This window comes from Sinocyclocheilus anshuiensis, unplaced genomic scaffold (genome assembly GCF_001515605.1).
Source record: "Sinocyclocheilus anshuiensis isolate Anshui unplaced genomic scaffold, SAMN03320099.WGS_v1.1 scaffold1571, whole genome shotgun sequence".
Lineage (NCBI taxonomy): Eukaryota > Metazoa > Chordata > Actinopteri > Cypriniformes > Cyprinidae > Sinocyclocheilus > Sinocyclocheilus anshuiensis.
Genome location: NW_015551107.1, coordinates 543,491 through 566,932, shown reverse-complemented (window position 1 = coordinate 566,932; position 23,442 = coordinate 543,491). Strand labels below are relative to the sequence as shown.

Sequence of the window (23,442 nt, the reverse complement as noted above, 5' to 3'; positions counted from 1 at the left end):
AATTACACACAAAATGATGTTGAATTGTCCGTTTTGACGAGTATTCACGTAAACACAGTTGATTACGTCTGAAAGGGGTCATATGATGCCATTTTAAAGATCATCATTTTGTGTATTTGGTGTAACAGAATATGTTGACATGCATTTGATTATTTTTCAAATACTGTACATTATTGTAGGTCCTCTATGCCCCGCCTCTCTCAAACACGTCGCTTTCAGCAAAGCCCCCTCCTTTGACAAGCGCAGTCTATACTGTAACTAAACCCATTAGATTTTAGTTGACTAATTTTACTGTAGATTTAGTCGACTAAAATCTTATGATATTTAGTCGACTAAAACTCAAAACAATTCAGATGACTAAAATATGACTAAAACTAATTGGCATTTTAGTCAAAAGACTATGACTAAAACTAAATCAAAATTTGCTGTCAAAATTAATACTGGTGTGTAAGTGTGTGTGTGAGTGGATGCGTTGGTTTTGCACTCATGATGTTTTAGAGTTTAACCCCATCATTGCTGTGCACTTTTTTCCTGTATTGTGGCAGATTTGTAGATTGTACACACAAAAATTCTCTGAAGTTTTGTCGATTTCCCATTCATTTCCTATAGTCGGTCATTTTTGACCGAAGACCACAATTGTGACTATTTTTATTACGACCACTTAACCTGCTCTAATCATGCCCTCAATTTTTTTGTGTGTTCACATTCCAAATGCCATAAAAGTCACCAAGTTTCGTATCATTCCCATGAAGCTATGATTTGTAAAAATTCAAAACAGAAAATTAAAGTGATATGAAAATGTTCACCTACCGGTGCCTAGAGGTTCCTTCTCGTGTGAAAGGGAGATTTTTATTCCAAGCTGTGCAAATCACAAATAAGTCTGTATGACTTTTGATATTCACCACATAAAAACACGAAACTGCAATATACGAGTTAAACGCAACAAGCATACCCTCTGCTCCTGAGCTCTCATCTCTCGCTCCAATAGCTCAGACATGTAGCTTACAGCCAAAATCACATGACGGACTCCAGCCTGACCACAGAGACACCAAACATTAACATTACAAGGCTGTAGATCAGTGTTTCTCAACCCTGGTCCTGGGCGCCCCCCAGCACTGCACATTTTGTATGTCTCCCTTATCTGACACACCCATTTCAGGTCCTGGAGTTTCTTTTAATGAGCTAATGAGTTGAATCAGGTGTGTTTGATTAGGGAGACACACAAAATGTGCAGTGCTGGGGGCGCCCAGGACCAGGGTTGAGAAACAGTGCTGTAGATCAATCAGAAAAAGCACAAATGTACGGAAAGCTGTCCTCCTGAGCTACCTTGACCAGAGCCTCCACCTGATGCAGCAGGATGGGTTTGTTGCAGAACTCAACCAGAGGTTTGGGCACAGTGAGCGTGAGCGGCCGTAACCTGGTGCCATAGCCACCAACCAAGATCAGAGCTTTCATCGTGGGTCACTGGAGCGGGATGCTGTCAGCGCAGACGGGCATCAGGTGCGATTACTTGTATACGGTGCCTGAGAAACAAAATGAGAAACATCTGCAACAATCCTCATTACATGAGTGTTTATAAAGGGCTTCGGACACTGGTGAATGTCACAATGGGACATATTTGACACCTTCTTATTGTCCCATGAGAACACACCCACACAGCACACCTGTAATACCTGAAAATCATCTCTCTAACAACGAACTTGACTCTGATATTATATCCATCCAGTCAAGTCTGGACACACAAACACATTCTAACACAACTAGAAATGATGTAAGGACAAATCTTAAACATAGCATCTTATATTTAATTCTTTCTATCTTTTTCGGTCTATATTACAGTTTTGAACTCTCAGGACAATTTCTCAACCATTCTGGGATGTGTTTTTAAACAGTATTGAAGAAGTTCCCATGTATTCTGGACACTTGTTGGCTGCTTTTCCTTCACTATCAACTCCAACTCATTCTTTTTTTTTTTTTTTTGGTATCATGCTAATAATAAATATTATTTTATTTTTGTAATTCATTTTGTATTATACTTTGTTCATAAGTAAAGTCATTTACAAGCATTTACTATTTAACTATGTAAAAATTATCAAATATTAATACCAACACAAATACAATAGAATTTAACCAATACAATTTATCAGTTACGTGTAACAATTATTATTATGATCAGTAGTAATAGTAGTACACACATAGCGATGTTTTCTACACACTACTGTAACTGTTATATATCAGTAAAACTGAACAGCTCATGTTTCATATGATTTAATGATAAACTCACCCAGATTCAGCTGCTGCACTGGTTTGATTATTACCTTCAAATGATCCACAAAACAAAGGTGATGGCTTTTAAAGTCCCTTCCACAGATGAGCTCTATTCACTGTTTCTGACAGATTTACAGATCTATAATATGAATATATTCACCACGGAATCGTAATGAAGCGAGTTCAGTTCCGTAGTGATGACGAGCAGAAAGAGGGCGGAGCCACTAGAGCGTCATGGGTCAATGGACTGTACCACTATTGCGAGGGAATCACCGGACATTTGCCTTACATTACGGAAGATTTTACGTCTTGCCGACATCTTTTAAACGATCGAAGAGTATCTTATGAGTACTTGTTTTATGACATAATATGTCATGACGCTAATTATAAACAAAATAATGGATTAACAGTTAATCTTGGCTATGGTCTCCCCCCATTAAAATTACACACGCGGCCTCATGGACCAATCATTTAATAACAACGTGGCGCGGAAGTGAATAAGAGCCGAATCAAAAATCATTCCATAAGAAAAGTCAAGCAGCTTTATTTATAACATGTAAAATACATGAAAAATGGTGTGACAATATTGTTTGTTTTGTTTACACGCGCCATGTTTTTATAATATAGAGCTTAATCCTCTTCATTTCATAATTGATTAATTTTGTGTTCACGGTCAAAACCCTATTATAAATAGAATTGGGCGACTTTGTACAGTGTCCACCAGATGTCACCTGAACTCTAACCTGGAATTGTAACTTGCCTCACCTAATACTAGTATTTTATCATGCTATAAATTAAATTTATAATTCATTATGCATGCAATAAATGCTGCTTTGCACAGTTTCCGTTTTAACTGGTTGCATGATTTCTGTAGTCCATGAGTTTCAAGGACTCCATGAAGTCATGTTTAATGCATGTCTTGATCAGTCAGAGCATGATTTGGATCTCTAAAATGATTTGTTTGCAGCAGTGGACTTGTAGTAATGTTAAACATCACAGATCAGTGATGATGAGAAACAATAAACCCAAACAAAAATAAATGCACTGAGCTTTATACAGTATGTACTTCAAAATAAAAAGCTTATTTGTATAGACATATAACACACAAATTATTGTTTGTGTGTTACCGAATAAACAAAAAGGCACTTTCAAACCTTGTGCCTAAATGAGAATATTAACAGGAACGTGGGAAATGTGTACATGTAAAACACATGTTGAAAAAACGAAGTAAAATGAAGCCTGCTCTTACATTACTTGTGTCTCTGCCACTTCAATTTCTTCCTAATGACAGAGTAATTAAATCTGAGCCGGTGCAAAACTGAAGGAAGAGGGACAGGTGTTGTTTTTCTCATTCTCTGAGAAATGTACTTCGATACCTGCCCGTGTGTATTTGCTGTTGATTTCATGACCTCTCTTGCTGTTGGCTGTAGGTCATCTGAAGCTGATGTGACATAACGCCGCTGCTCAATCACAAGCACGGCCTCTGATGTGCTCAGTATTATCTGCTGGTTCAAACCGCTCTTGAAAGATGGTTCTGGAATCCCTCTCGTTCTGTAATACAGTAAATCTGCTCCAGTTGTGGGGTACGATGGCCTTTCTGTGCTATGACAACTAATTACCTTGTAAATGTATATTTTCTCTAAATGACACATTGACTGATGCATCATCATCATCCTGCACATGCTGAACTATTATCTAAACATATTACACTTTAACAGTTCAAGTTTATTTGTACAGCGCTTTTCACGATACAAAGCATTTTGGACTACCTGTAGCTTGTTTATTGAAGATGCAGGACAACCACCTAGCAGTGCATTACAATAGTCCAGTCTAGAGGTCATGAATGCATGAACTAGCTTTTCTGCATCAGAAGCAGGTAACATGTTTCGTAACTTCGTAAGAACAGTAAATGCACATTGTTGTTAAGGGGGCATTTTCCCAACATACTGGAGCAGCTTTTAGGTCTCATGTCAACAATTAACAATTAATCAGTTTCTGTTGTGACTGGTGCTATCATTTGCTGCCTTTTTTTTTTGTTTCGTTTTTTGCTGTCCCTCAGGAAATGCATATTGCATTAGTTTGAGTGGTTTTCATTAATACCAGGTCTTGGTTATTTTACATTGTAGAAATTAATCAGTTGCTCAGGTAAATTCTCTAGTACATAATGAGAAATTATTTAAGTTTTGGCAGGTAAGTTGATGGAACTAAAATCTTTCTATTATTTTTGTTTACATAACATATGTGTACTGTGTATATTAATTCTTTATATATAAATACACATGAATGTATATATTTCAGAAAAATTGTATGTTTGTATATTAAATATATTTATATATAATATAAATTATATGAATATAAATATATACATGTAAATATTTTCAAAATATATACTGTTTGTGTATTTATATATACATAATAAATATACACAGTACACATACATATATGATGTAAACAAAAACTTTTATTTTGGATGCGATTAATCGTTTGACAGCACTAAAATAAACTAATGTGTTGGGTCTTGGCGGAATAGATCTGCTATGTGCTGCAGCAGAGCAAGTACTGAGACTTGCTACTGCCAATACATCCATAGACATGCTGCTGTGAGCATGTAAGAAATCCTGCTGCTGCATATATAACATACATGAATAACCCCCATAGCATACATGACATTACCCCGTAGCAGATCTATACAGGTGGAGCTGGGGAAGGTGGAGGGTTTCTGAAGTGCGCTGCTGCTGCTACAGCAAGCAATAGCCAAGTATTTGAGTGTTGAGCAGTAAGCTCATTGGCTGCTGATGTGAAAATAAACCAATCAGCTGCAACCTGTGAATAATGATGTCATTATATCAGATTGAGTTTGACCTATCTAGAGTTTCATGACAGAACTTTGTATTTAAACTAGGGCTGTCAGTTTAATGCGTTAACTTAATTAGTTATGAAAAAATAACGCAATTAAAATATTTTAACGCAGTTAACTCGCTGGCCCCGCCCCCAGAATTGTACATCATCTTACATTTCATACAGTTGACTGTTGACAAATATTATGCAGGGCAACAACTCCATAAATGCATTTATGCCGTAAAATTCAAGATATTGGAGCAAAAATGCCCCTGTATGAGTTTTGTCTCATATTTATACATATCGTACAATATCACACACACGAGCAGGGAGAGCAATACCACACGAGTGCTGATTTTGTCCCGATCTATCACGAGCTTAAATGTGATTTTAGATTTTAGTTTAACAGTTCAGTAAATAAGAAGTTGATATTGTGTTATATTTTAAACACAATATTATGTGTTTTTGCTTAATTTGGCAGAGAACATATTATCTTTAAAGCCATAGCAGAATTGTTGTGCGTCTTCAAGCAACACAGCGTTGATTCGTTTCTGAATGAATCCGCGTTTTGAACGAATCGTGTGAATCAATGATTCAAAGACCCATTCGTAAAGAGTCGTTTACTTCATTCCTGAATGAATCAGCCGTTTGAACGAATCGACTCATAAAGACATTTACCGCCACCTGCTGGCAGATTTAGTTTCTTATTTAGAGTATAATTTCATAAATAATAATAATAATAATAATAAAAACATTTTTTGGGGGGGTAAAACGTTCACCCCAAAAATTAAAATTCTGTCATAATTTACCCTCAAGTCGTTTCAAACCTTTCTTTTGTGGAACATAAAAGAAGGTATTTTGAAGACTGTCGGTAACTAAGCTGTTTTGGTTAATGACTTTCATTGTATGAACAAAAAATACTGAGATGTTTCTCAAATTATCTTCTTTTATTTTCCATAGTTTATGTTAGGCCATTGCAGCTTAAACGTTTATGTGTAATACATTTTATGATGAATCAAATAAAATAATTCTTTCTAAAGCTACGTCTTCTTCAGAAGTAATGTCTTCTTGATACTTTCTCATTTAACACAAAAATAGCTTTACATAATCTTTTGAGAGTATTTTCACAGTCAAATTTATTTTGCGATTAATTAATCGAAACATCATGTAATAAATTAGATAAAAAATTTTAATCGACTGACAGCCCTAATTTAAACTTGTGGTTTGAATGTTTATGGTTGTTCTTTCTGGTTTATTTGGTCAAATCAAAGCAACAAAATATTAAAGAGACAAGACAACATTTCTTAAATAAACAATTTATAGCTCACGTTCAAAGTTGTCATATTATTTCTTCTTTAAAAAAATACCCATCCATGCAACAACAATAAAGATAAAAGGATAATTTTCTTTCTTTTTAATCAACGACGCCAACATGTTAAGAATTAGGTATTCGTACTGTTCTTAAACGTAACTTGAGTACATTGCTCATTTATTGTGAGGGAACACATCACACATGTGAAATTTGTCCTTCAAACATTTCCCTTCAGCGGTTACAGAAATGATCGGATGACTTTGTTAAACAGTTGTCAAACAAACACTCCTGGGCATCCCAGTTATGGCTATTGACCAAAATCACATGTCTAAATACAGACACATCCCTACGGCACAACTCCGCATAGATGCCATGTTTTATAATGTCGATTTATTATTTATACACATGATCAAAGTCAAGTTAATATATTTGCTCAAGTGCTACTACGGGCAGATACGATGTCTGTTTCCCAGAGAATGGAGAAAGTGTCCATTTTTCAGTAAAAGGATGACACCATAGTGCAAAAAATGCTTAATCTAGACAGAGAACATGCTGAAGGTGTCATGATGAGGAGACTGCTGACGGGACTCACAAGAACAAACCTAGAAACCAATCTTGCTACATTTGCTGATGGTGGGCAGAATGTCACTGCTCTCAGAAAAATAGGTCCAAACGCTGTCACTGGGGCGGTACCCTTTCAAAAGGCACTAATATACACAATTTAGATAATAATTTGTACACTTTAGGTTACAAATCTGTACATTTAAGGTACTAAAATGCACCTTTTATGGGTAAGTAACATACAAAGGTGTACTTTTGAAAGGGTACTGTCCCAGTGTCAGCTTTTGTACCTTTTTTTTTTTTCCTCAGACTGTATGTGTAATTAAAAGACAACCCTTCGAAATAACTCTGGGAAAAAAAATGAAACAAAAATAAAAATCATGCTCTTGTAATGTGTTCATAATAATTTACAGTGCAGATGTTAGTGAGCACTAACTAAAATAAGCTTCTTAATCAGTCGGTTTATGTTGTTTTTCAACGAAATATGCCTAAAACAAAAAAATTGGAGATGGGAAATTGTCTAAAATATTAAGACTTGTTTATAAAAAAAACTCTCTCTCTCTCTCTCTCTCTTTTTTTGTTGTTGCTTAAATTAAGATCAAAATCGAATCTGTAAACAAGTGTTAATACCTTACCCAATTTTGCTTTTCAGGATTTGTTTTGTTTTAAGGATGTTTAAATATTTTGACAGATTAAGAAAATTATTATTTTATTTTTTTTACAGTGAGGCTTTTCTCTGCAATGATAACCACGTTACTGACAGGGAAAGACTTTGTAACACAAGGGTAATCTAAATTCAAGACTACAAATACACTATCCCACCAAAACCCCTACGACTGCTAAATCACAGAGGGGGGACCAACAAAAATGTCAGAACTCTTAACATGTAATGATTGCTTTAAATGTACAGAGTAAGATAGCTACCAAAAAGCCCAAAATATAATAACAATAAAATAAAAAAGCATCATCTGAGCGGTTAAATAGGCTCGCATAGCTAAGCTGTGAATTCAACTATTGCCATAAGGCCAGATTCATCCTCTTGTCATCAAAGACGAGTGGTTTAAAATCTCCTTTAAATGCCCCCGACTCCTACAGTAAAGCTTTGACCAACTGCTCTGAGCTGAATTTACTCCCTTTTAAACTCCTGGAGAAATACTGAGTGTTTATACAGAGAACATATTTCACTCTCCCTTGCCCAAAAAAATAAAAATAAAAAATCACAAGAAAAACAACATTGCATGAAAATATTTTTTAAAACCATTAAGATTTTTTTTTGCATGGTGACTTTATTTTTATAACAAAGCATATCTTCCCTGTCATTCTCATTAGTACAGTGTGATGTGAACAAATAATGATACAGCATTTAAATGGCAAAGTACAATCCCCAATGGAATAATGTGTCTGGATAAAATGTTCTGCATTATAGTAAGAAGAATTTGGGGAGAAATGCTTTCAGGCTAAATTTGTCATGAAAATAATGTCACAAAAATCTTAAAGGTCCTAAAAACAGGCTTTGTTTATGCAATACAAGTTGTTTCTTTTCTTTTTGATTTTGGAGTGAAATGTGACCTGGACTTTTCTTCTTGAGATTCTCTCACACACACACACACACCCACACACACACACACACACACACACACACACACACACTTTCTCTCTCTTTAGCAATGCCACACTCTAAGAGAAACCCTGACAGCTGACGCGGCCTGAGTTCATGGTTCATTCCTGCAGTGCTTCAGTGGGCCACATGGTGGCGATGAATCCATGTGACAAACAAACTGAAACCGTCTTCTGTTGAGCCATTTCTTTCCTGACAGCAGAGACAAGACCCTTTATGGGTAGAGGTCACCTCCATTTCTTGTATACACCAATCCCTCACGGTTCAAACACACCTTCAGTTTTGTGTCAATGTGCAATCTTGACAAACATCTTTGTTTCTCTATGAAAAGCTGCTGGCTGGAGCTACTGGTTCTCGTCACGGATTTCCTGCAAAATGTCGACGAGGCTCTCCAGTCCAAACACGTATCCGCGGTCAGGCCCATCGTGGACGGTTTGGTCATCGCGGAAGCCTTTGAAGGTGCTGTGGGCGAAGTCTATCATGCGCACATCCACGCTCAGCGTCTGCGGAGGCGTGTGGGGCTCTGAGGCCGGCGGGCTCTCCACACAGCCCAGCCTCTCCGGCTCCGAGGCCCTCTGCCAGCCAGCATCCACAGACTCGGGGTCCTTGCCCTCGTATATGATGAGCAGCGAGCTGGAGTAGAAGCGGTACGAGGCCTGGCGCTCCAGCACAGCCTTCAGGCTGCATAGTTTGCTCAGGATGGGCTCGAAAAGGTCTTTGCGCAGCTGCGTCCCGTTGTGCATGAACTGAAAGAGTGCGTGTCGAAATCCCTCGATAGAAAGACTGCGGCCGTAGTACTTGTTCCTGCATAGATAGTGACCGGTGTCCATCTGGTAGACCTGCAGAGCAAACACAGGAGACACGGGGGGCTTGAATGATTGGGAAAATACACATGTGAGGAAAGACTGTCAATGTGGGTTGTAATTTAGAGGAAATAAATCGCCTGTTAAATTCGGTCAAGGCCTGATCATGCTGTGTTCAAGCCTTTCTTTGGCTCTTTCTTTTGGTCACTGAGGCTACTCGATGTAACTTTTGATTTATTTATTTATTCACTTTTTATCTCCATGCCAGCATCAAGGTTATTTTCATGGCGATCTCTGAATAAATTATACAAGGTATACAATTAACAAAAGGTTCACTAAAATGTACACTAGACAAAAATTCTAAAATACATTCAGGTGATACATTTTTAAATAAATCAGTTAGACACACCTCTGAATAAAACTGTTGTCTATTCACATTAAAAACAGTACAATCCAATAAAATATGCTTCACAGTCATTTTAGTTTGGCAAGTAAGGCATGATGGTGGTTCTTCACCTTTTAATAAATATCCATGTGTAAGTCTTGTATGACCTAAAAGACACCTTGTTAAAACAACTTGATCATACCTAGATTTTAAATTAGTAAAAAAAAATTCTTACACTAGGATTTGTTTCATATAGCTTATTTTCATGACATTTATCCCATTCCATCTGCCACATGTCATTAATATAAGAGTTTATCACAGGTTTGACATCACAAAAAGGAATTTGACACTCAGAAATATTCAGTTTGAGTGCTTCTTTTATGTAACCTTTGATAAAAAAACAACAAAATGTTATTAAGAAGAGAGTGCAAAAAGAATCCACCTTCCAAACTGTGTCTTCACCCAGATACGCTTTGATCAATCTATGGACAGAAATCAAATCCCCGTTTTAGTCCCTATTGTTCACACCTCAGTTTTGAAAAAGACTGAAGAAATTTTCTGCCATTCCTATACAGGTCTATATATCGATATCAGTCACGTTCTCAATCGATGTGTTTTCATTGCACCTGCAGGCTTGCATACAGCATGTGAGAAAAAAATGCATGCTAAAAAGAGACTAGTTAATAGCGAGAACTGCTCCCTAAACTAAACTGTGTAAAAGCAAAGTAATAAAATAAAAAGTTATGATTACTTTTTACTTGATGGTTACACCAAATGACATTTACATTGCAGTTATTACAGTTTTTTAACCGTTGCTGAGACACATTTAGCAGTACTTTGATCACTTTTTCAGCTTGGCACAGCAGTTAATTTCACATCCAAAATGCACTAAAACTACCAAAACACTTCATACATGCTTCACTAGCAAAGGTTGTCACCTAACAAACACACTCTGTCACTCGTAAAACAAAGACCTAAGAAACACTAACAACACGTGGCATTACAGAACGTTTCTTTACAAAACAAGAATGACAGCTCTCTGCTGTTTAGAATTCACTGCAATATAAGTTACATCCATATTTACAATACAGTATGACATTATTCCAAAGTTCCCGTCTTGTAAAGATGGTAATGAAATTGAAAGGCTTTATATTTGGTATATATTTCAATATGTTAATATAAAGTGCCAATTGGGTTGTAGCTATATAGAGTTCTGGCAGTGATTGTGTCTAAATGAGAAAAAAAAAAAAGTCATTTAAAAGATGTGGCCACTGAATGCCAAAGCAATGATAAATGATCCACAGTTTAGCCACATAAATGCTGTTGAGCTCACTGTGTGTGAAGAGCTTTGAAAAGTGGCCTAAGTATTGAGAAATGGCTTCTAGAGATAAAACCCCCCCAAACCTGGCACATGACTTAAATTTTTCCCTTTCTTTATCATGGACACTTATAGTATTTGTCATTTATCCATCTGTGTGTGTACACAATCTCAGGCCCTGGCTGGACACCTGCTTTATTACACTTAGTGCTGATAAAAGTGAAATATTACTTGTTGGCTTCAAATCTCTTGTTTTCTCCAAACACAACCATATTTTTTAACATTGATTATGTTGCATCACCTAGTGCTATGACAAAAATCATAAATGCTGACTATTATGTGAGCAAATATCTGCCAGTGGGGTAAGAAAAATAAACTTAATAAAAGTTAATAAATAAATAAAATTCAAAGCAAAAACAAGTCTATTTTTCTTACTCAGTTTGCAGATTTTATTCTTCTTCTTGTTTCAAGCATAAACGCACTTAATTTCATACAAATGACTACGCTGAAATTAGTTTTCATGCCAATGTAAGGGATTCCTGTCCTATTTTAGTTTTTCCAACTTGAGCCACCTACAAGAGGCCGAGGTTAACTAACTACATTCTTAAAAATACAGCTTCCAAAAGGGGTTCCTGCACTGATGCCATAAATGTACCATTTTGGGCTCTCAACAGAAGTTTTCAGTGAACAGTTCTTATAATAACCCTTTTTTCCTAAATGTGAAGAAAATGTTAAATCTGAAGAACCTTTTTCCACTAAAAAGAGTCTTTTGTACAATACAATGGAAAGATTCTATGGATGGTAAAAGTTATTTATGGATGCCAATGAAGAACCTTTAAAGGGGTCATGAACTGAGAAACCAAAATTCCCTTGATCTTTTGACATTTTGAGGTCATTGTGCTATAAAAACATCCCGCAGGTTTCAGAACTCAAAATTTCTCGTTAGTCTAAAAACAGCTTATACTGAAGGCAGTCTGATATCATTCAGATGAGTCATTTATTTTTACTTATATTAGTGTTGTGACATAAACTTGTACACATTTACTAGTTGAACTTTTCCCAATCTATAATGCCAGACTAAAATATGTGAAATCGAGTGCAACATTTGAAATATGATCAATGGCAACCTTTCATTGCATCTAAATGTTGTAGGACTCGTCTGCATTTTAGCTCGCAATCTCCGGTGATTTATTAAAGGGCATACTCGCAAAACATGATTTTTACTTCATATTTTTAACACTGCATTTCTAACTTAAGTAAAATAATTTTATTGACATTAGTAACTGTAATCAAATGACATGCATTTAAAATGTAATGCATTACATTACTGCGTTATCAGGAAAAGTAATTAGAATACAGTAATGCATTATACCCAACTCTGTCCAAGCCTATTCAAACAGAGCGTTCTGATGAGGGCAGAAAATAGCCTATTACTTCTAACTTATGTTTTTTGATTTAAAAATCTTGATAAAATTATAAGTGGACCTCAGAGAACAATACAAAATAAAAAACAAACAAAGGCAGTTCACACTTCCTCAGTGTAAAAACATCAGTCATTGCTGTTGCTCCACTAAGCGTCTTGGGTTAAAGCCATACACACCTGCATGCCGCACACACGCACTCCTAATGTGGCAGACGTGCTCTGCTCGCACTTCTTCATCTGGCGGGCGGCTTTCTCCTCTGACGCGTCATCACCGTGCTGCCGGGTGCCCATCTTCAAGTCCAGGATGCAGGGGTAGACGAAATGATGGACTACGTTCTCCAGCAGCAGGAATTCTGGTGGAGGTTTATGGTCAAGAATCATAGACAACAGAGGAAACATACATGCACAAGGCTTTTTTATATGGATTTACATCAATGTCTGTCTGAATACTCCATTCCGATTGCCTGGAATGGATGTGTTAGAACCATTTAAGGCACAGTAGTTCCAGTCAACTTTTATCAGTAAAACAGCTTTCAAACGGAAAAGCTACATTATATTTCTTAGCAGTGCGGTGGTAACAGTGCTGTTTTTGAAGCAATTAAACTTACAGCTTTATTTTTTGTGAAGAGATGCTAAATGATAGCTGAAGATTTAATTATCCCATATTTAACAAATTTCGAAAACGTTTGTAATTAGTCTGTGAAACATTAGTCTGAGTTAAACTACAGACAAAGAAAAGTCCTGACTGTGGTATTCCTAATAATCTCATAGGCCGGACGATCCCTCGTATTACTGGACAAAGCCATCGAAAAGAAGAGTGTGTGTTTCCCATAAGACCATTAACTTTGACGAGCTTGACAATGTTATCACAATCTGCCTGTCAATAATTTCTAGCCAAAGCCTCTCAAAGAAACAAACAGTTCTCTCTTTTGAGAAGCAAACTAAATAATTTATGATTAATGAGAAATTCCAATTAGAGTCCTAAAAACATGAACATCTGCTTCCTGTTGCTCAGCGTGTGGAAAAAATTATCACACTACTGAAAGAAAGACTTTCCTCCTTTCTTTGATGCCAAATTACTCGGGAATATTTGTGCACGGTAGGGGTTGAACGACTTCTGATTTTTTGAAGTCGACTTTTAGGTGATGAAAGTCGAGTCGAAGTCGACTAGTCGCTGATGACATCATTAATGAACAAATAAGTCTGGAGCTGTGACAAACACCTTGTGCACAGCTATGGCATATGACACAGCGCTGCCCACATGGCTGTTGCTCCTATAACAGCTTTTTTATCAGTTCTTTTGTCTTTGGGTCGTTATATTTCTCACAGATTTCTGCTCATTCTAAATCAGATACAGATAAAGTAGCACAGTAAAGATTACATTAATATGAATGCACTAGTCGATGTCAAGCTTAAAGCGTCATGGCAGAGCATTGAAGTCGACTAGTCGATTAGTCGGTGCAACCCCTAGTGCACGGCATTAAAATTTACTCTTGCCTGCCTCAAGTTTTTGGGATAACGTTTGTCTTTACAAGACAAAAAAAAAAAGGTAATAATAGCAGTCTTTCCACTATTGGCTATACTGTTGTACTTTCTTTAGATGTCAAATTTAAGCACTTTTCAAGCATATGTTTTTAGATTTTGCAGCACTTTACAGCTGTGGTGAATTACATATTTACATATATACATACATACATCATATTTAATCAGATGTTACAATGCTTTTGAGAAACAACCCACAAGTCTATGTTTCATTATTTTTACGCTCAACTGCATTTTCTAGAAAATGCAAGCCCTGATGGCATATGACTCATGGAACCATGAAAGCAGAAGAGTGGCTGCTAATTGCAAAAAGATTTACATCATGCATGATTTTTAGTGTTGATGCATAGAGTTAAGGTTAACAAGCGACTGAATAACTTTTAGGATTTGGTCCTTGTTTCAACAATAACTTGTGTTTTTCAAGTCACTTTGTATTGAAGTGGGGACCTCTCTCCCATTTTATGCCACAGGCGAAAGTAATTAGGCCCTCTCTAAATTATTTAATATAAAAAGAAGACTATGCAGTCAGGTAGCGTATTACTGCAATTACAATTTCAGCAAGCAGTTTCAAGCAATTTAATATAGTTGACTGCTTTCCAGAAAGTAAAACTGAATTTCTCCATCAACTACACACTACAAACCAAAGTTTCTGAATAAACTGTGCTGTTTTAGAGCAGGATACTGTAGAGTTTTCTGTCTTTGGAGTCAGAGCGCATGCGACTGAGCTGTTGTTTGTGGCAGCGCAGACTCCAGGGGTTGTGGCTGATCTCTGAGCTCAGGCCGCTGTTGCTGTCCAGCATCTGGAAGGGCACATCTGAATGCATCTGTAGGTCCAGACGAGGACTCTTCAACTCCTGCAGACTACACAGACACACTAATTACCAATAATGCAGTGCAAGTGTGACTGTTGAGAATGTTTTGTTATTGTGAAATTCTTAACATTAATGTATTTTATATGGGAATGTCTGATTGGCAAATACACAACAAGTTTGATTCAGACAGACTTACTTGTTATGAAGCACTATTTTTGTTATTATCACAGACAACACATTTCCAATGCAATCAGTTCAATTTCAGTAACTTCTCACTGCTAAGCCATAAGATCCAAAGAATATATCATCTGAGCTCAGCTTGATGCTGATTCATAATTAATGTGTTTGGAAAAATATGCTGTAAAAAAATATTTGTTTTGCCATTTTTCATGAATAGGGTTCACCTTGAGGTACATATACAGGTGCATCTCAGTAAATTAGAACGTTTAATTACTGAAATAAATGAACTTTTCCATGACATTCTAATTTATTGAGATGCACCTGTATATACTTGGTTACATTTATATAATTAGAGGTTCAAATATGATTTTTTTGTATAAATTTATGTATTTTGTTCTGTTCCACCTCTGAGGTCTTGACCTTTGCAACCAGGGCTGCAAAAAATTAAAATAAAAAGTAAAAGCGAAAGTAAAAGTAAAATTAAAAACATAAATATATATATACATATACAGTATATATAAACTAAACGTGACAAAAAACACAATAAAATGACTAAGACTTAAAAAAAATTAAAATTTAAAAATAAAAAAGGGATTCACATTTAATAATAAAAATTATAATAGTAATTTGACACTAACATAACACTGTTTGCAACTGTATCCAACAATTAAATCAGACAATGTAACGTAAATTAGTAAAAACTGTAATAAACAAAGCTTAATGATTTTGAGCTGGGTGCCATCAGCATAATGAAAATTTATACCAAATTTATGGAAGATTTGCCCTAAAGGCAATAGATAAATAATATACAGAAGAGGGCCCAAAACTGAGCCCTGAGGTACACCACTAGTAATCTGAGACAACGTAACGTAACGTAAATCAGACAACGTAACATAAATAAGTAGTAAAAAATGAGTAGTAAATAAACAAAGCTTAACGATTTTGATCCTACCACATATGTGATGTGTAAAAGTGCTGAGGGTACCCTGGGACATCTTATTTTCTGGTCAGAAATTTTCCATTTCTTTGCTAAGGTTGATAATTGTGTTTAAATACCAGAGCCAATGACAACAATTCTTGATCCAAAGATCTTCAGTCCAATGTATGGTTATCTATTTCATACAGATTGACTGTAGCTAAGAAAATGATTCCATCTAGTCATCAGCAGTGGATTCTGTTACACAAATGACTAGCATACGGACCAGCATTCACTCACTTGTCATTGCTGTCGCCGTCGTGAGCAGGTCTGTCCTCTTTGTGCTCGCTGCTGGAGCGGTGGAGGCTACGGCGAGAGTGTTTTCGGCGAGGCTGATCTCTTTCGGACAGCTCTTCATGGTCCAGCCCCTCGCTCTCTTCATATGGATATGCCACCAGATTGATGTAGCCATCAGAGTCACCCTCAAAACACACCAGCACCACACCTGCAACATCAACACTACTTAGAACTTGTATATGCTAAGTTTTTGTGTATGTAGTGATTCTACATTAATAACAATGTGTCATTTTTTACTTCTTGTGCATTCAAGCCCTTTAAATTGGCAGTTGTTTTTAAAGTCCAAAGTCACAGTCATGCAATTTTATGACAAATCAACACACAATTACTGATGATAATTCATTACCAAAAACTGAATAGTAAATATTATTTTAGCACTCCTCTTTTGAGTGTTTAAATTCCATTATGTACATTCTGCCAAGTCCAATCATTATTCCGTGCCAATCCAAATTCAAGTTTCAACTTCAGGCCCATGCTTTGACACATTGGTACCTGAACTTATGACAACACTAGTTTGGGTAAAGAGAAAGTCAAAATGTATAGTGAAGATTGTGCATGGAATATAACTTCAGAACACTAATATAATGAAGAAGATCAAACATTTGAACAGTACAGGTGCATCTCAATAAATTAGAATGTCGTGCTAAAGTTAATTTATTTCAGTAATTCAACTCAAATTGTGAAACTAGTGTATTAAATAAATTCAGTGCACACAGACTGAAGTAGTTTAAGTCTTTGGTTCTTTTAATTGTGATGATTTTGGCTCACATTTAACAAAAACCCACCAATTCACTATCTCAACAAATTAGAATCCTTCATAAGACCAATAAAAAAAACATTTTTAGTGAATTGTTAAAAGAACCAAAGACTTAAACTACTTCAGTCTGTGTGCATTGAATTTATTTAATACACGAGTTTCACAATTTGAGTTGAATTACTGAAATAAATGAACTATTCCACGACATTCTAATTTATTGAGATGCACCTGTATATGTGGTATGATGAACAAAGAAGCTCAGACAGATGCACATGTGTGGGAAGGACAGAATAGCAGCTAGTGGGAAGGGCTGAATAATCCTATCATGCCTTTGTGCTGAAGCTCATTTTTAGTTCCGTGATGCGTCCTCAGTGATGTCAGCCCAGCAACGCGAGCTCATGAATGAAGACTGTGATGATGCTAATGAGCTAATTCAGGAAGAGCTCTGTTTAATAGGCTTTACAGATCCACATCAGCAGCCTTGAGAAGACTTGTGCTGCACACCCGGGCTGATCTGCAGGCTCTGGAGTTTCTTTCAGGCATCTGCTCAGCCCGGCCTTTCATATTACGCATAATTAGGTTATACGTTTTTCTATATTCTGGCTGCTTTTAAAGACGTATCCTTTAGGCAGAAGCAACTGATCTGTGACACCCACAAAGACTAGAGACAGGGCGTTAAGTAAGCCAAAAATTACATATTTAATTTATAAATGTTTAAAAGGATATATTTATAAATCATTTACATTTTCCTTTACATTTACATTTAGTCATTTAGCAGACGCTCTTATCCAAAGCGACTTACAAATGAGGAGAACAATAGAAGCAATCACAGCAACAAGAGAGCAACAGTATACAAGTGCTGTGACAAATCTCAGTTAGTCTAACACAGTACACATTGCAAGTTTAAAAAAATAAATAAATTAGACCAAAACAAATAGAATAGAACAGAATAGAATAGGTAAGTGCTAGTATTAATTGGTCAGGTGCTACAGTGTTGTCAGGTAAGACAAATTACAGTTTGTTAACACATAACACCGTGCACAGACAGATATTAGGCTGCCATGGCAGAAGATACAATGTTAGAATATGATAATGCTGAAAAAAAAAGATTGATGGACAAGTACTTATTAACAATTAAAGACCAGCCCAACAGGGAATAAAACCTATGGAAGGATATCATGAATGAGGTATTAGGAAGAATAGAGTGGATCATTTTAAATCAGATATATCTCTCTGATTAACTGAAAGCTAATCTATGCAATGGAGAAAACGTGGACAGAATCACGGAACCCAGTCATAAAAATTGAATTTACTGTATAATGCGGAATGTCACAGAATTTTGAATGCATAACTCAAAAGTAAAAAGACTGCTATTAAAATTTAAAGTCTGCATGTTCTGCATTTCTCAGTGAATGAGCGGCACATTTTTCATCTACTACACATACTCAAGTATGCCTGATGTTTGTGATGTTTTCAGTGTCTTCTGTCTCACTATATCTCACTATATATCTCCAGAGCTGCTCGGAGAGTCACTTCACCAGCATTTCATCATTTCATTTGATTAAACTATTGTCAGATACACAGAAACTCAATGGTCTTCACTACAACCCACCAAAATGAAGGTCTGGTTTAACTTGAAGAAATGATAACAGAAATATATACCATTGCACTTCTATATATAATAATAAACACATTAAAACTCCATTTTTAAGGAGTATCACACATTTTATTCCATGTTTAATTTAAAATTGTAATTTCACTACATTGTAAAATATTAATTACATTGCATTATTTACATGCTTTATGTCTTAATTTGAGTACCACCATGATAATAAATTTGTATTAAATTCTAAATCCAGAAAAATTAAGAGACAATATAGAAATTATGAAAAAATAAGTTCATAGGGTTCAATTATTGTAAAAATAAACTATTTCATTGTAAAATTTTAATGATTATAAAATTTGAATAAATTGCTGAAAAAGATTAATTTAATTAAACCATTAAAACAGAATTTGAGAAAAACATAAAATGGAAACTGGGAAAAAATAAAACACAGGGCCCTAATTACTAGGGGTGGACGATATAGCCTTAAAACTATATCACGATATTTCAAGCATATTTGCGATAACGATATTTATGACGATATAGAAAAAAAACATGAAACAACGTTTTATTGGTGATTGCAGCTGGCAGGCAGCAGCATTTATTAGTGCAAACAAAATGAAGAGCATTTTCCATCCTTTGTGGTGCATTAAGGCCAAAGTACTTCGGCCGTCCGCGCACCGTCCGCAATACGTCATCAGGAGGGCTCGCAGAGAGCTGCGCACCCCGTCCAATTGCGCAGGCAATTTTTTGAGACAGCGCGGACCGTGCGCGTACAACAGTGCATGCGCGAGGTGAATGTTGAGACAAGAGTAGGTGGTACTGCGCATATGTGTGGAGCTCGTTCGTCCGCGCTCATCCACGGTTGAGTATACTTTGAAAGCTGTGCGGACGTCTGCGCAGCGCTGCTTCAAGTCGAACACACCTATTGGGTTTGTGGTGTTGTTGTTGTGCGCGCTAGGGAACGTATATCCGCCATATGTCATCACGTTGCTATATCATTGATATCACGATATGACACTTTTTTATCATAAAATGTATACCCGTATTATCGTGGACGGTATGATATGGCACACCCCTACTAATTACATTAGCAAAAAAATATTTAGTTTTAAAACATTACCTGAATTTCAGCATTGATGATCACAATTATACAGCAAGTTATAATTAAATACAATCTGACTAAATTAATAATGCACACACATTTATTCTATAAAACAAGGCCCACTCTTACTGCTTAAGAAGATGAATGCTTTGTGCAAACTGTAGAATTGTTATAAGCGTTATATATGTTTCCTTCTGAAAAGCTTTTTGTTTGCTAGCAATAGCTGTGATTGAAGGCTAGTTGAAGAGGTGATATGATTTTGCAAGCCCTAAAACTTCTGAAACACTTATAACACTCATCTTTAGAGTTTGTGCTCATCCCACTCTGTTGACATTTGAAAACAATGCCATGTGATTCATAAGGACAGATCTATTTATAATCCTTGCTGTGACTAGATGAGGAAAAAATAACAAGCTTCGATGTTACTCTAGCAAGGCCTGAAATAGTCAGTGGAAGTTACAGATGTCCGGCATGCATTTAGCCCCATCAAAACTCACAGGGAGAAGCGGTTCATATGGAAGGCATGCTGTGAATCTAGAACGTGAGATGTTTTGGGGGGTGGTGAGGGTGAACACAGGACAGATGCAAAAACACTTGAGTGTCACGCATACACATTTTCACTGCAGACAAATAATAGCAGCTCACACTGCCAGTTATGGGCTGTCTGAACGACTCTATTTCATGCTTTAACCAAGCTTTATTATAAGTATGCAAACCTATTTTAAGACTACAACATCATTTCCATGTCATCCCATATCTCAGAATGTCACCATAATCTTATAAGCGTCAAGGAAAAAAAACAAAACAAACAATTCAGGTCCCAAAATAAATACAGCATGGAGGAACATTTACCAATTCTTTTAACTGCTGCATCAGTTTTTTTGTCTTACAAACGTAAGACAAAGATAAGAAAGATGCAGGTATGTGAGGTATGGTGAATATGAAGAGATTTTGCAATTCAAGGGTCTCAATTTCTGAAGTGTGTATATAAAATAATAACAACACAAGTGACAAGGGCAAATATTGCCTCGTAGGGCTAGGCAATATGACCAAAGGTAATAATTAATCAATTGATTAATTTAATCCATCTTTTAAAATGTAATCAAATGAAAATATAACAACTAATTTACAACAAATCACTGCATTTAATTTTTTTTGTCAAATAAGAATGCATAAATTAAAACATGGATCAAAAAATATCTTGGTTGCATGATATTCCTTAAAAATAATTATATTATTACCTATTTCTTAAAGAACTAGGCCTACATTTTAGTATACAACAATAATATTTATGTCATAATTTCTTCAAGTTAAACCTGTAAAATTAATCCATAGAGCTCTGGTATGCCCAGAGCATATCATCGTTTTCAATATTAATTTTACTGTGCTCTCGATATGATATGGTTCATCGTCAAGCCCTACTCTCTTATAGTAGGAAAAAGTTCATTTCAGTCTGCTGTGACTTAACCACCTTCAAAACAGAATAAGAAGAATATGCCAAAAATAAACTAGCCATGGTACCACCACAAAAACACACAACAAAATATTACTATTGTTATCAGCAAATTCCCAGAAAATATCATTTTTGGTCAATATTGCGCACCCCATAGTCACAACGTAGATCATGTTTTCCAGGGCTGCAACAAAGGATTATACTGATAATTGATTAATCTAATGACTATTAGAAGTGATTATTTCACTGATTAATCAGTAGATTATCAGATGCTTTCTGAACTGTTTTCTCACCCCTTTGTTTATTTTATTTTGTTATTGAGAGGAAAGCACACAGCACATATTTACATATTCATCTAAATGCCACTCTCAGCAGCTTCAGGATGTTCGCTTACAGTAAACTGCTGCTTGCTTCTTTTTACCCCAAACTGAAGAACGAAAAAGAACTTCGCTGAGATTATATTGGGGCCTTCACACATGACAGCAATTTTTTTTTCTTTGTAGTTTTGTAAAACTTTCCCACACTCTACTGGTTTGGCGGAGCTGAATTACAGCGCCACACTGGTCAAACCGTGTTACTGCAGGCCCTTACATTATGTCACATGAGATCAACAACAAAAATATCTGTCGACAATTTTTTATTGTCAATGTTGTTGATAATGTCGACTAATCATTTCAGCCCAAATGTGATCAGAGAGGACCTGTGATGCTGAACATCTCGAGAGAAGCAGCACTGTTTGGTTTTCATCATTCTCTGGACTCTGGCTTTCCTCTGACATGACATTGATGTCATAACATCCGTCTTCACTGCACCTGCTCCTCAGGGCTCTGTTTTGTGTCGCTACATCAGAGCAACTATACCATAATAATGTTCTGGTCTCCCATGACAGTTCACATCCGGTCTCAGACTAGGTTCTGTGCAGCAGACAGACCCCGCCATCTGACAGCAAACAGGCATTATGATGAATATGTGAGAACCGAGGCCGGGTGTCATAGAGCTGTACATGACACACACAACAGGAACATAAGGATGACAAAACACGGAAATGAGAAGATGGACTGTTTAAATTCTCCTCACTGCGTACTGCATGGAAAAGTGGCAAGTGCTTTATCAAAACTGCAAGCTCTAATTTGACAGGTTTATATCAGAAGATCTATGAGCAATTCTGAGAAGTGATGCATATTGTTTTTTAGAAACACTGAAACAAAAATGTATTAATTCAGCCAGCCAATAATAATAAAATAATAATAATAACAATCAATCAAGTAACTTATTTAATAATCAACACTCAAATAAAAACATTGTATATAAGTTGTATATAAACATTTAAATTGCACGTAAGGCAAGGTTTAACAAATTTTTATATCAATGTTTTAATTATATAATTATGTTTCTACTCAAATTTGTTGTTGAAATATAACCATTTAAATGGTGGCTGTAAAACTTGTTTTCATGAAGACAGCAGGTGAAGTACAAATTTAATGCATATGTAATGAGCATATACTGCTTATATTTAGGAAAATGCTCCTCTCTAGAGTTATTTTTTTAATAGAGCTTTTTTTTCCAATGAATTACGGACATTGTCTGGCTTACCTGAGATAAATATAACATTAGGTCTTTCTACGGTTGAAACACTGATTAACATTGAAACACTTAATTTCATTAAGTTGTACTGTTTCTTTCAACATACCTTCTGATGTTTATTGCATGTTTGTTTTTGTGATATAACTAGTAGTAAAGAGAGAAAGATGTTTAGTTCACATGTTGCCTGTACTGAGGCCCTACAGCAAATTTTCACATCACATTAAAGGGATAGTTCACCCAAAAATGAAAATTTGATGTTTATCTGCTTACCCCCAGGGCATCCAAGATGTAGGTGACTTTGTTTCTTCAGTAGAACACAAACGAAGATTTTTTAACTCAAACCGTTGCAGTTTGTCTTATAATGGAAGTGAATGGGAATCACGGCTTTGAGAGTAAAAAAAAACATACACAAACAAAACCAAATTAAAACCTGCGGCTCGTGACGATACATTGATGTGTAAAGACACGAAACGATCGGTCTGTGCAAGAAACTGAACAGTATTTATATCGTTTTTTACCTCTGATGCACTGCAATGTCTGAACTGTCCTGAGCGCGTCCTCAACAGCCGGCGCGTGACACATCTTCTTCTTCTTCTTGCTTTACGGC

General features: G+C 36.1%; 3 protein-coding genes across 4 annotated transcripts in view; all 3 read right to left on the bottom strand.

The window, feature by feature from the left end:
• gmppb (GDP-mannose pyrophosphorylase B) overlaps positions 1-2,498 on the bottom strand; it is a 10,363-nt gene extending 7,865 nt beyond the window's left edge. The window contains exons 1-4 of one of the 2 annotated variants that reach the window (XM_016453070.1): positions 2,285-2,498; positions 1,327-1,523; positions 953-1,033; positions 811-859 (exon numbers count right to left, since the gene is read on the bottom strand). In XM_016453070.1, the coding sequence (XP_016308556.1) occupies positions 811-859; positions 953-1,033; positions 1,327-1,455 (259 nt within the window). In that variant the 5' untranslated portion in view covers positions 1,456-1,523; positions 2,285-2,498. The remainder of the gene's footprint in view (positions 1-810; positions 860-952; positions 1,034-1,326; positions 1,524-2,284) is intronic. The other variant, XM_016453071.1, reaches the window with a different exon arrangement.
• Positions 1-23,442, bottom strand: part of LOC107662933 (LIM and cysteine-rich domains protein 1-like) — a 360,255-nt gene that overhangs the window by 40,403 nt on the left and 296,410 nt on the right. The gene's annotated exons all lie outside the window — the stretch shown is intronic.
• The window catches only part of LOC107662926 (inositol hexakisphosphate kinase 1-like), an 18,641-nt gene continuing 3,778 nt past the window's right edge, over positions 8,580-23,442 (bottom strand). Inside the window, exons 2-5 of the mRNA XM_016453066.1 lie at positions 16,277-16,481; positions 14,751-14,929; positions 12,704-12,879; positions 8,580-9,436 (exon numbers count right to left, since the gene is read on the bottom strand). Coding sequence (XP_016308552.1) covers positions 8,942-9,436; positions 12,704-12,879; positions 14,751-14,929; positions 16,277-16,481 — 1,055 coding nt within the window. The 3' untranslated portion in view covers positions 8,580-8,941. The remainder of the gene's footprint in view (positions 9,437-12,703; positions 12,880-14,750; positions 14,930-16,276; positions 16,482-23,442) is intronic.